This window comes from Lagenorhynchus albirostris, chromosome 3 (genome assembly GCF_949774975.1).
Source record: "Lagenorhynchus albirostris chromosome 3, mLagAlb1.1, whole genome shotgun sequence".
Lineage (NCBI taxonomy): Eukaryota > Metazoa > Chordata > Mammalia > Artiodactyla > Delphinidae > Lagenorhynchus > Lagenorhynchus albirostris.
This window is the reverse complement of record NC_083097.1, coordinates 111,536,966-111,550,365: the sequence shown is the minus strand read 5'-3', so window position 1 is coordinate 111,550,365 and position 13,400 is coordinate 111,536,966. Positions and strand designations below refer to the sequence as shown.

The 13,400-nt window shown below is 42.0% G+C and overlaps 1 protein-coding gene across 1 annotated transcript; it reads left to right on the top strand.

The window, feature by feature from the left end:
* The first annotated feature begins 4,709 nt into the window (after window positions 1–4,709).
* On the top strand, window positions 4,710–11,230 carry CDKN2AIPNL (CDKN2A interacting protein N-terminal like). The gene is made up of 3 exons (XM_060146248.1): window positions 4,710–4,983; window positions 6,300–6,399; window positions 10,849–11,230. Exons 1-3 carry the CDS (start codon window positions 4,745–4,747, stop codon window positions 10,858–10,860), a joined length of 351 nt encoding a protein of 116 aa, XP_060002231.1. The 5' UTR covers window positions 4,710–4,744; the 3' UTR covers window positions 10,861–11,230.
* Window positions 11,231–13,400: the final 2,170 nt, after the last annotated feature.

Below are 13,400 nucleotides of genomic sequence, written 5' to 3'. Positions count from 1 at the left end.
TGTTCCTTAAACTTGGGGTTCCTCGGTGGTCATACAAACCCACTGTGTGTACCTGTTTGTACCTTATCTACCTGGGCCCTTTGGCATAGCCCCTGTGGGACTTATGGGACAAGGGGAACCAATACAAACATGAAACTCATGTTTGCTGTGCTCTGAGTCACAAAGTTCTTTGTCTCTGTTTTAAGAGTCTTAAGTATTTTGCCAGCACCCACTGAAACTGTGGAAGCGTAACCTATTAGCTTGTAAGTGGGATAAAATCTTATATTCTTTGTTGCTCTTGACAACTCATACCTTGCATCATATACAAAAATTAACTTGAAATGAATCACAGACCTAAAAGTATAATCACAGACCTATAACATAAAACTATAAAACTTCCAGAAGAAAACAGAAATTTTTAGGTCACTGAGTTAGACAAAGATTTCTTAGATAGGACAAAGATTTGTCCTTAGATAGGACAAAGATTTCTTAGATAGGACAAAAAAGCATGGCTCATAAAAAAAATAATAAATTTGATTTCATCAAAATTAAAAACTTTTGCTCTTCAGAAAACACTGATAGGATTTTTAGGGCAGTAAAACTATTCCGAATGTTAGTATGATGATGGATACATGTCATTATGCATTTGTCAAAACCCACAGAATGTACAACACCAAGTGTGAACTCTAACATAAACTGCGGACTTCGATGAGAATGATGTGTCAACGTAACGGATGTGTCTCTGGTGAGAGCAGTTGGTAGTGCAGGAGGCCGTGTGTGGTGGGGGTCAGGGGAGGATGGGATATATGGAAACTCTCTGTACTTTCCATTCAATTTTGTTGTAAACCAAAAACTGCTCTAAAAAATAAAGTCTATTTTTTTTTTTTAAAAAAAAGGGCAACGGAACATTCCTGCACTGTTGGTGGGAATGTAAATTGATACAGCCACTATGGAGAAGAGTTCCTTAAAAAACTAAAAATAGAACTACCATATGACCCAGCAATCCCACTACTGGGCATATACCCTGAGAAAACCATAATTCAAAAAGAGTCATGTAGCACAATGTTCATTTCAGCACTATTTACAATAGCCAGGACATGGAAGCAACCTAAATGTCCATCGACAGATGAATGGATAAAGAAGATGTGGCACATATATACAATATATATATACAATATATATATTTTATGGCTGAATATATATATTCAGCCATAAAAAGGAACGAAATTGAGTTATTTGTAATGAGGTGGATGGACCTAGAGTCTGTCATACAGAGTGAAGTAAGTCAGAAAGAGAAAAACAAATACCATATGCTAACACATATATATGGAATCTTAAAAAAACGGTACTGATGAACCTAGCGGCAGGGCAGGTATAAAGACGCAGATGTAGAGAACGGACTTGAGGACACAGAGGGGAAGGGGAAGCTGGGATGAAGTGAGAGAGTAGCACTGACATATATACACTACCAAATGTAAAATGGATGGCTAGTGGGAAGCAGCCACATAGCACAGGGAGATCAGCTTGATGCTTTGTGTCCACCTAGAGGGGTGGGATAGGGAGGGTGGGAGGGAGGCTCAAGAGGGAGGGGATATGGGGATATATGTATACATATAGCTGATTCACTTTGTTGTACAGCAGAAACTAACACAACATTGTGAAACAATTATACTCCAATAAAGATATTAAAAAAAAAACAGGGGCAAGGGATCTCAATAGACATATCTACAAAGAAGATATACAAATGGCCAATAAACACATGAAAGATGCTCAACATCATACAAAACAAAACCACAATGTGATACAGCCTTGTACCCACTAAGATAGCTATAAACAAAAAAAGGGAAAATAATAAGAGTTGACAAGGATGTAGAAAAATCGGAACCCTCATACATTGCTGGTGGGAATGTAGAATGGTGCAGACACTGTGGAAAACAATCTGTTAGTTCCTCAAAAAGCTAAACATAGACCTAGCAATCCACTATATACCAAGAAAATTGAAAATATATGTCCACGTAAAAACTTGTACATGAATGTTCACAGCAGCATTATTCATAATAGCCAAGATATAGAAAAAACCCAAATGTCTAGCAACTGATGAAAAGATAAACAAAATGAGGTATATTCATACAATGGAAGGTTACTCAGCCATAAAAAAGGAATGAAGTACTGACACATGCTACAACATGGATGAATCTTGAAAACATTCTGTATGTGAAAGAGCTAGTCACAAGAAACCATTACGTTAAACGTCCAGCATAGGAAATCCATAGAGATAAAAAGTTCATTAGTTGTTGCCAGGGGCTTGAGGGAGTGGGGAGCAATTGCTAATGGGTATGGAGTTTCTTTTTGGGTTAATGAAAATGTTCTATATTCGTGTTGATGGCTGCACAAATCTGTGAATATACTAGAACCATTGAGTATTTTAAATTGGTGGATTTTATAGTATGTGAGTTATATATCAATAATGATGTTTTAAAATGAAGATGAAGTAGGAAAACTGATCCTTGTCTATATAAGTAAGTAACTTTAAGAAAACCTGAATCACAGAAATGAGTTAGAAACAATAAACTGGGCAGTAATTGGACTTGCCGCAGGGGCTGGTAAAATGTTAATATTATCTAATCATTTTAGGCTACTTTACGTTTTGAAAGTATAATGTTAACAAGATCATATTATAAAAAAAGAGTACCTATTTGTGTACTTTTGAGTTGTTATAATCTGCATGCATGTCTGAATATGTTTGTGTGTAGGTACACATATTCATATGTCTCATCATTGTCAAAGATGATGCTAAATGAGCCAGTTGCTGGATGACCTCTTAGCTTTTTCACACCCTGGGGGGCGGAGTTAGCTGTGTAGCTGCAGCTGTTGGTCACAAAGCCCAGGTTCCTATTTCTGGGTCAACCTCTCCACCATACAATCAGGTGACCCACAATTTGGTTCCAAGAACGCTCATCAACATTTTTCAAAGTTTGGCCAGCTGCAGATGGAATCAATTACCTGGAGCCTAGACTCAACATCCAGTGATGGGCCTGGGAGTCCACTATTTTTTTTTTTTTTTTGCCACATAATGCAGCTTGTGGAATCTCAGTTCCCCAACCAGGGACTGAACCTGGGCCACAGCAGTGAAAGCGCCGAATCCTAACCATTAGACCACCAGGAAACTCCCTGGGAATCTGCTATTTTAACAAGGCTCTCAGGAGATATAATCTGCACTCAGTTTTGGGAGCCCCAGCTCTGGGCACCTCTTCCTGGCTGATGTAGAGTAGCTGAGTTTGTCTTTGGTTTCACAGCCCTGTTCACATTCTTCCTGTTCACCAGGGTGAGAGTAGTGTGCCTCCCTATTTTTAACCACAATGGGATGTCACTGAGCCTGTTGCTGGTTCTACAGGCACAGTCTACTCATAAGACTGCCTGATATTTCCATTCTATATGGGGTTTCTGCCTGTTGGAGGCCCTGATGTCTCATCAGAAGCTGCAGAAGCAGCAGACAACACATAGGTGGCTCTGCCCCTCGGCCTCATTCACAATATAGGACCTACACTGGAATCCTGGATCCTGGATTCTAGGCTCAGCTCTGTACTCTGTCCCACATTTGATGGGGGATGATGGGGAAGCCTATTAGGTCAATAATTTCCCAAGGTTGATGGAGGCTCAAGTGGTTTCCCAGTTATTGTACTTGAACGGGATGGGAAATGCACCTCTTATGAGGAAGCTCTTCTGTTTGTCGATGGGTCTCCCTGACCCTAGGACAGACAGCATTGTTAGGCCAACTCACCTGCTCATCTCCTCTTGACACATCCAGTTTGGCTCCTCCCAACATCTTTTGGATACACCTGGTTAAAATCCTTCAGTGGCTCCCCATTCCTTTTAGGGTCCAGACCACAACTCCTTCCATGACCTACTGTTCTTGGTGATCTTTGCAGCCTCATCTCCCCCACTGTCCCCCACTTTAGGATCTGTCATACAGATCTTGCAGTTCTCTCACCAGGCCAGGCTCTCTTGCAGTGCCCTACTCTTTTTCATGTAATTAACTCTTGTTCATCTCTCTGCTCTCCAGCATCATTTCCCTGACCTCCAAGTCTGGATCAGGTCTCTTGCTTATTCATGGTCCTAGCACTCAGGGCCTTTATTAAAAGTTGTCAACTTTGAAAAGTTACCCTTGAGCAATTAAGTATTCACGACTGTAAAGTTCATTAGAGCAGCGCTCTGAATTTGCTCTCACTGCATCTCCAGCACGTAGCAAAGGGTCTGGCAGGTATTCAGTTGGATGGATTACTGGCTCCAGGAAGGCGGGCCGCAACCTGGGTGGAGTGTCGAGACCTCTGGGAATCGATAAAAGTAGATCCAGAGCAGCTACACCTATACGTCCTCAGAACTGGGGGCATCGGTCTGCGGGCCGGGTGCCCGGGGAATTCCCAGGCCAAGGACACAGTACAGTCCTGGCTGGCATCCGGCTGCCGAATTGGAGAGGGCCGCCCTTACTCCGTGCTTGGGAGGGCCTCGGTTTCCCTACTGGTTCCCCGCGGGGTGGGCCGAGAACTGCCCCTGAGGCCCCGGGGTAGACCCACTCCGGGGGCCGCCGCAGCTGCAGAAGTCTGAGGGGCCGGGCCGGGTGAGACCGCCGCGCCCGCCGAGGGCGCTCCAGACCAGTCTTCTTGAGCAGTCGCTCGCAGCTGCGGCCCCTCTAGCTGCGGGGAGGTGGCGCAGTGCGTGTACGGAAGGCGGTGGGCGGGTCCGGCCCTCAGCGGCGGAGGGCGCCATGGTGGGTGGCGAGGCGGCTGCAGCTGTGGAGGAGCTGGTTTCTGGTGTGCGGCAGGCGACCGACTTCGCTGAGCAGTTCCGCTCCTACTCGGAGAGCGAGAAGCAATGGAAGGCCCGCATGGAATTCATCCTGCGCCACCTGCCTGATTACCGCGACCCGCCAGACGGCGGCGGCCGCCTGGACCAGCTGCTGTCCCTCTCCATGGTCTGGGCCAATCACCTCTTCCTGGGTTGCAGGTGCGGACCCCTGGCGGCTGGCTGACCCTGTCCCGATCCGCAGCCCTCCCCCAGGGCTGACCCCTGCCCAAGGCTGACCCTGCCCCCAAACTCCAACTGTACTAGAAAGGCCTAAGGCAGGTTTCCATCCTAGCCAATCCTTTGGAAAGATACTTAATCTCTCTGAGCTTTAGTTTCCTCATCTGGAAAATTAGTTGTGATGACTACAGTCTTAAAGGGTGAAAAGCACTTAGCACAGGCTGTCATCTCTCAAGAGCTCTATACATGCTAGGCGTTCGATTTGCCATTGTTATTTATATTATTATTATTACTTCAAACTGTCACCTTTGCAGAGGGCATTTTAAGCTCATTAGCTCCTTTCTTCCACATGGCAAACGTGCAGGGACAGAAACTCAGACCTCCAGTTTACATCTTCGAAGCTGAGAGAGGGAAAGAGACATACCTAGGGTCATGCAGCATCTAGCAGGATTGGTGGATTTTACCATTTATGGCAGGATGTAGTCTGCGGCCCTTGTCTTTTTCTCCCCGTGTCCTAGTCTGCTGGACCCTGTAGCAAGAAGCAGTCTTTGCCTCTCTGCCTTTCCTTTTATCAAAATAACAAATGCCTTCAAGGGACTTTTTGAAGTGGCGCTCCCTCTGCCACTCCATGAAGCAGGTGGCAAATCTTGAGGCTCCCACATCCTTTTATTTAGCATTTCCTGAAATTGTGTTAGGATAACGAGATGACTTGGCTTAGTCCTGGTTTCTGTGCTCCTTATGGCTGTCTGGTCACATGGTCCCTCCAGCCCTAAGCTGCTTGGTGGTGTTTTCAGATTTGGGGAGTTATTAGAACTGGATATGGGGAAGCAGTGCCTGCTGTATCCCTCCCTTTTCTCTGACTTCCAGGTTCCTCTAGTAAATTCTGGTTAACAGGATCCAAGATTAGGCAAATGTCAGAAAATTGGACAAATGAACAAATAATGTTATTCCGTTAGACCAATACTCCACATGTTCAAAAAAATAAAAAAGAATTTTGGCCCTCATATCATATCCGTGAATATATACTGCCAGAGGTACACTGCCTCTATTTTTGTAAGTCTTGTTTGTTTTGTAAATCTTAAAACACCTGCTCCATTGGCATCCCTAGTGCTGCTTCTGTATCCACATGCGCAAGAACTATTTTCTGACTTGATGCTGAACATCTATCAGTTTCCCCAGTAGTATCAAATCGTTCCTCTGAGAGTTGAGTTTATAGTCCAGCTACCTGCAATTTCTTTTTAGCCCACAGTGACAATAATTCTTCCACGGTTTTTATCTTACTACTTTTTATCGTGCAGTTACAACAAAGACCTTTTAGACAAGGTGATGGAAATGGCTGATGGGATTGAAGTGGAAGACCTGCCACAATTTACTACCAGAAGTGAATTAATGAAAAAGGTAAACAGGATTTCCAAGTGCATTTGAAATGGTATAGAGCTAACGGCCCCTGCCTTTATGATGATGTATTAGAGTATATTGTTTTCTGAATGCTCTTGTTTACTACCCCGATCTAAGCCCTTTCATTTTATTTCTCTGTAATTGGTATAAGCCTTTTCATAACTAGAGAACAACTCAGTAGATAACTTATGCATTGTTGGTAGAGTAACACATAAACTCAACCTCTTCAGTTCCTTTAGGAAAATTCTGTTTTGAGCTTTTTGCTTGAATTTTAAGAAAATGTTGGTTAGAGTGCTACAGTTTCCCACTTATTAAAAAATCTTGTTGGTAACATTAACTCAACCTTACCCCAGTCGTTGAGGACCCCACCAGACCTGTTTGGACCCTCTGACTTGCTGATGGAAATGTAGATGGAGTAATATCGTCATAGCTTTTCCCTATTCTGCCAGGCTTGTTCTGATCTGAGGCTGTGGATTTTTTACATGGTGAGCTGCTGCCTGTCAAGCCTTGTATCTGGGTCCTTTGGCTGGGGCCATGGAGAGTGTGGCAGAAGGAAGCTCAGAGGATGGGGCTGGGCGTCCCAACTGCTTTTCACAATCTCCCAAGATATGGTTTTTCTCATTTGCCCTGGTCTCCTCAGGCAACAAAATTAATTGCTTCCTCATCTCCCATAGTTTATTTCTTTAGCACTTTACCCAGACCTTTTTAAGAGCAGATTGTAAGCTTCTTGAGGGAAGAGATGGTGCTTAAGATATTAGTCCTTCTAATTCCAAAACCTAGTATAGGCATAATCCAGAGAAGATGCTCAGAAAATGCTTACAAAATTGACCAAAGCAAAAGAGTAAAGACTGCTGGCCTCTCTTATAGTTCTATTGTCAGAAACATAGGTAAGCCCTTGCTTCACCCTAGTTGGTTCTTTTTTTGGGAAGCTGGGCATATAAAAATGTTCCCTTTAGTGTGAGTGTCAGGTGCTAATCAAATCCTCAGCTGCCCAGAAAGTACTTCAGCCCCAAACAGCACACTCCGCATGATTTCAGATATTTTTCTTTAAAAAAGTATTGTTTTTTAATTGAACCTGGGATCAAAAGTTCAGGTTGTGTTCAAGGGCCTATTTTGTTTTTAAAATCTGTTAACAGGGCTGTTGTTTGTAGCCTGGGAGCCGTTGTGAATTGGGAGTTTGTGACTTTTTGGATTCTCTTATATAATATTTTTTAAAAACCTCTAGGAAGTCCTTCAGTATCCTAGCGGTGAGGTTCCTGGGGCCCAGGCATGGGGCGTCTAGATAATTTCCAGCCACCTGATTGCACCCCATTTGTCAGGGCAGGCAGGGAATAGGATGAGCCTTTACTTCCTGACTGCTCATGGCCGATTCTTTCCTTGGCCTTTTGGTCTTAAGAGGTATTCTGCTCTCCGTAAGATCCATTTTCACATAAATTTTGTTATACTTCTCTGTCTCCTTCCAGTCATACTGGAATATTAGAGGTCAGAACACTTCACGATATTTGGGCTTCAGACTCCAGAAGAGACTAAGGAGGTTTTGTAATTAATATGCATGTCCCTAACATTATCCATAGGCTAGTGTGAAGAAGTATATGTATGTGTGTTGAGGAGAAGAGTTTCTAAACTGTTATAAACATTGTAAAGGGGTCTTGAACCTCAGAAATATAGGGAGCCCTGTCCTGGGATGTTCATTTTTGACACTTTAATTGCACAGTGTCAATCTCCAGAGAAGAGTCCTCAGAAATGAACTTTGGCATTCCTGAAACCAGTTCTGCCATCAGACTAATTAATGATTGGCACCTGGCTACCTGGAAGAAGCCTACAGGGAGCCTGTATTTCTATAGCGCTTGTTGATTATATATGTTTGAACTTCCTTCAAATAAGACTTATGTTTTCTTAGTAACCAAGTTTTAGACTGTTGATGTCACTGAAAATGAAGCTAAGTTGATCCTGAAAAGTGAGATACTTAGAGGATGTGTAGAGTTTTGCCAGTTGGTAAGAGTCTTTTAGATAAGCCTGTCCTGAGAACAAGTCATCTGATCTGTGTGCCGTGACAGAATTGTGTTGTGTTGAAGGCTGTCCCTTCTCTTTTGAAGGCTACCCTGAGAGCCCACTGGAAAGAGAGCCCTGGGAGCTTTGCAGCAGTTTTTTTTTGTCTTCTTGCCTGAGGTTTTTGCATGTAATAGATAGAGGCTGGCAAACATTAAGCAACATTGCCAGGCCAGAAACAAAAAACAAAAACAAAAAAACTTTGATGTTGAGCCATGCACCTGAAAAGGTCAGTTATAGTTCTTTGATCCCTAGCTCTAAAATTATTTTAGTTGGGTTTTGAAGCTAGCTAGCAAGTGGAAATGAATCGCCTGGCATTATTGGTATCCTGAGACTGAATAGTGAAGATAACTTAGGGACATAAGTTCTTTAAAGTAAGATTTTAAAAATACTTTATGGTTATTCTGCAGTTTTAAGGCCAGTACACCTCTGTGGTCTGTCCAACTCTCTTTTTTTTGGCAGGGGAAGGGGGATGTGGAATCTGAGAAAAGAAATGAGCATTGGTCTCTGACAGGTGGTATTTGTCAGATATTTGCAGTGTATGGTTTTTTTTGAAAAAGGGGGATTCAGACAAATATATTGAACAGTCTCAGTTATCTAACAGCCCTCCCTAGGTACCTACTAGCAGACTTTGTGATTAACCAACCAGCTTTACCCATTAATGAGCAATAATTAACAAAGAGCAGCAGCTCACTCAGGAATGATGTTATTACTAAGACTGTCAGAGTTTATATTTCCAAGGCATTGTCTTAAGGAGAAAGAGGAGTGATTGACTAAGAAGTTATCATTATTGGCTCAAAAAATCTGTCCACTTAATTACTTCATTTTTCCTAAAAACATTTTTTTTTAATAAATTTATTTTTATTTATTTTTGGCTGCGTTGAGTCTTCGTTGCCACGCGCAGGCTTTCTCTAGTTGCGGCAAGCAGAGGCTACTCTCCATTGTGGTGCGTGGGCTTCTAATTGCGGCGGCTTGTTTTGCAGAGCACGGGCTCTAGGCGCACAGGCTTCAGTAGTTGTGGCACACGGGCTCTAGACTGCAGGCTTAGTAGTTGTGGCGCATGGGCTTAGTTGCTCCGCAGCATGTGGGATCTTCCCAGACCAGGGCTGGAAGCTGGGTCCCCTGCATTGGCAGGCGGATTCTTAACCACTGTGCCACCAGGGAAGTCCCCCCTAAGAACATTTTTGTCCAAGAGGGAAAGTGGCAGTATGGAAAGTGACTAAATATGAAATGTGAAAGAAGTTGGAAACACAAGTGTGCCTGCCTTTCAAGAGGTTTTTTGTGCATTATATACGGTCTTGGCAAGCTCTAAAGCAATGGAGCAGCCACTCCATTGGTGGAAAGAGATGTGACTCTAATAAGATGGCAACTATTTGTGAGTATTTAAAAAAAATTTTTTTCAGCTTATCAGATTAGTTAAGTCAGGTTTTGTCTTGTATCCTAAGATAAATGCTCCATGGAGCTACCTTTCTTCTCCCTTTATCCACAGAAATAGAAGAAGCCAGAAAAGCTCTGTCTGACCCCACAGGCCAGTCTGTTGCCTGGTGCCCAGGCTGAGTGAATCCCCTGCCAGCACCTTGAGTCAAAGACCATACTTGCAGCAGCCAAAGCCAGTGGCAACTCTTCTGCTATAGCCTTGGTCTATCCTATGGGAAATTTGAGAGATGGCTTAGGGGATTCTCTTTCCTTTTGGACTAAAGATGGTTTCTTTAGGTGATACTGCATTCTCCTAAAAAGAGAAAGCCCTCTTATATTTTGCTTTTGCTGAGGAATTTCGCTTCACTTCTCAAAGACTGGAGTGACAGGCTTAAGCTAGGAAATAGGTCATACCTTGAAAACTCTGCTTACTAAAAAGAGTCTCAGACTGATTCACTTGCACTGCTAAATGTTAAGGAAATCCATTCAAATAGAAGGTGACAGACAAAATAATTTCTTTGCACCCTGCTTAAAAGTTGTCTAAAGCCAAGTTTAAATTTACCAATGGTGCTAGAGAGTACCCAGAAAGAATATATCTGCTTCAGTTCACCACTTTTAGAAGACATGCAGTTTCTGTAGTTTCTAACAGTGTGAAATCCAGAAACCTATAACCTTCACATCTCCTAAATATCCTGACTCAATGTGAAATGTTGTAAATTACTATCTGGATTCAACTGATTTTAATTTAGAACAATAAGTGTTTATGTGATTCTGTTTTTATAAGCCTTCACTGCAGAGCATGCCATGGAAAAAGTTATTTTTTAAGTATTTCTGTTATCACTTTAAATTGTGAACATTTATAGATCACAAGTGACAAGACAAAAAAATTAGACTCTGGCTTCCAAATGGATAGTATGGTCAGTGTTTTGCTGAATTTTCTGTATGTAAGACTACATGGTTACTAACTTTTTCTTTTTTTCCTAGCATCAAAGCTAAGGCAGAAGATTCATCACATTTTCATCATTAGTTACAGGCTTGGAAAGGAGGCTGGAATGAATATGACATTGACCTCAGCAGCTCTCTTAAGACTCTTGATATTAACAACATGTAGGAAAGAGGCAATTGGAATGAAAGGGAATCTTGTCTAAATTGGCGTTTTAAAAGTTCTCATTCTTCTAGTAGCTATCATTGTAAAAGTATGCATGGATATTTATGTATTTATAAATCATGCCCTCTTTTTTATTTTCAGGTTTTGAATGTTGGTCAAAATGTTAAAAATGCCTATTTTTTTTTTAATGTTGATGTAATAATGGCAGGTAGTGAATTTTACACTTTGGATTTTTCAACAACGTACCTTTATGTGTGATTCTGCTTTATGGTCTTTTTTCCCTGCGACTGAGGTAAACCATATCCCTTATTTCTACCTGAAGTTTACACCATCCATGTACCCTATTGCCACACACACTTCATCTTTTTTTAAAGAGTTGAGTGAAAATCAAATCATAGGCTTCAGGTATCTACCAGCTCATGGGAAGAGGCAGCCTATAAAAAAGCCTTATTTTAAAACTCATTGACACAAGATTCCACAGCTTGTTCCAGGCAGCCAGTTGATTGTAGGTTCTCTACAAAGCCTTCCAGGCCGCTGAATAAAGCCCATATTCTCCTTTTCTGCAGGGAGCCTGAGGCTTCAGTATCCTAGGCTTGAGGAATTGCCTTGCACAAAGTCCCTCAAGAAATACTTGCTTATTAGTGCAGTGCTGCTTTGCTCTGAAATTCTGGTTTTATTAATTTCCCCCTTTCAGTTGATGTATGTTTCTTACCCCCTCCCTGTTCCTCTTTCTTATTTAGTACCCACTCTTAAGTACTTATCTCCAGGCATAAATACAGAGAGGGACTTCATTTGGGGGGCAACAATGTAACAGTCACAGCAGGATTCACTTATCACTGTACGGGACAGGGTGGCAGAATACAACAGTGGACCAGCCTTAGCTTAATCTACTGGTAAACTCAGGTCACTGAAGTGCTGAAGAGGAGAGCAACTGTGGGAGCGTGGTGTCTGGGAGCAGAGAAGTAGGATGACTCTCACCCATGGCTCAAGGTTAAGGCCAAACAGCATACCACATCTCTGTGCAGCTTCTAGCTCTAATCTGTAGTGACCACTAGGATGGGCCAAGTGAAGACCTCAGGACCTCTGACAGGCCACTTTTCTCCTGTGGCCTTCCCTGGAAAATTAAGATCATAGAAATACCTACCACAAAGACCTATGGCGAGGATTAAGATGTTAAGAGGGCCAAGCACGGTGCTCAGTGAGACTTGGCCTCTCTATAAGATATAAAATAAAATGTCCTACAGGAACATATCCATTGCAAAGTCTTTATATAGTTTTTGAAGACTTCTCTAGTTAATCAAATTTTCTGATGCCATTTTCTAGTGGGTTTTCTCTATTTCCTCAGTTTAAGGTGCCCTTTCTTAAAAACTTTTTAAAAATAAGCTTTTATTTTAGAACAATTCTAGATTTACAGGAAGTCTGCAAAGATAGTTCAGAGTTCCCATATACTCTGCACAGTTTCCCCTATTACTAGCATCTTACATTAGTATGGTACATTTGTTATAATTAATGAACCAATATTGATACACTATTAACTAATGTCCACACTTCATTGAGACTCCCTTAGTTTTCACTTAATATCCTTTTTCTGTTTCAGGATCCCATTACTCTTCCCAGGATAAGCTGCCTGTTTTTCATCTTACCTTCACAACCTCTGTGGCTATCTCACCTATAAAATTAATCAGTATTTTAGAATTTTATCCTTTGTATTTTTGGAGTGGAAAGTGGCATAGAAATCTAAAATTTGCATTGCAGCACTCCTTGTGCAAGTAAAATGGCCCTCTCTTAGATCTGAAACTGGAGCTCACACCAGATTTAAGCTGCAAGCTACTGGTCTCTTCATATATACAGCCCTCCCCAAGATGGGGGAGGATCAAGTGAGATCACAGGAAGGGAAATGGTAAATAAAGTATTACTGCACGTAATGACTAGGAGAGGATCTTATCTGTTAAAAGACATAAGTCTCAAGACCTTTTGAGAAGCAAGTACTGTTGATCCTTGAACAACCCATGGATTCAACCAACTGCAGATCCTGTACATATTTATTGAAAACAATTTACATATAAATGGACCTGTGCATTTCAGACCTGTGTTTGGGTGACCTATACTAACAGTACAGTTTAGGGTTCTCAGTTAATAGTGATGCCCTTTCATGTTATCCAGAAAGTTGCTTTTTGAAACATTCCTCAGAGTCTGTGGCCCACCTGATCAATACTCTCTACCTTTGCAAAGGAAAGGATTCCCTCTGAACTTTTCCAGGATCCACTTGGACCTGTGGCTTACCTATTCTGTGGGCACTGGGAGGAATCACATTAACTATCACTGCCCATCCTCTGTTGCTTTGCTATCTGTAGTAAGTGGCAGTGAAAATACAAATTGTTGTATCTGACATGAGATATATATACCCTAACCATCAGGTGACTTGTGT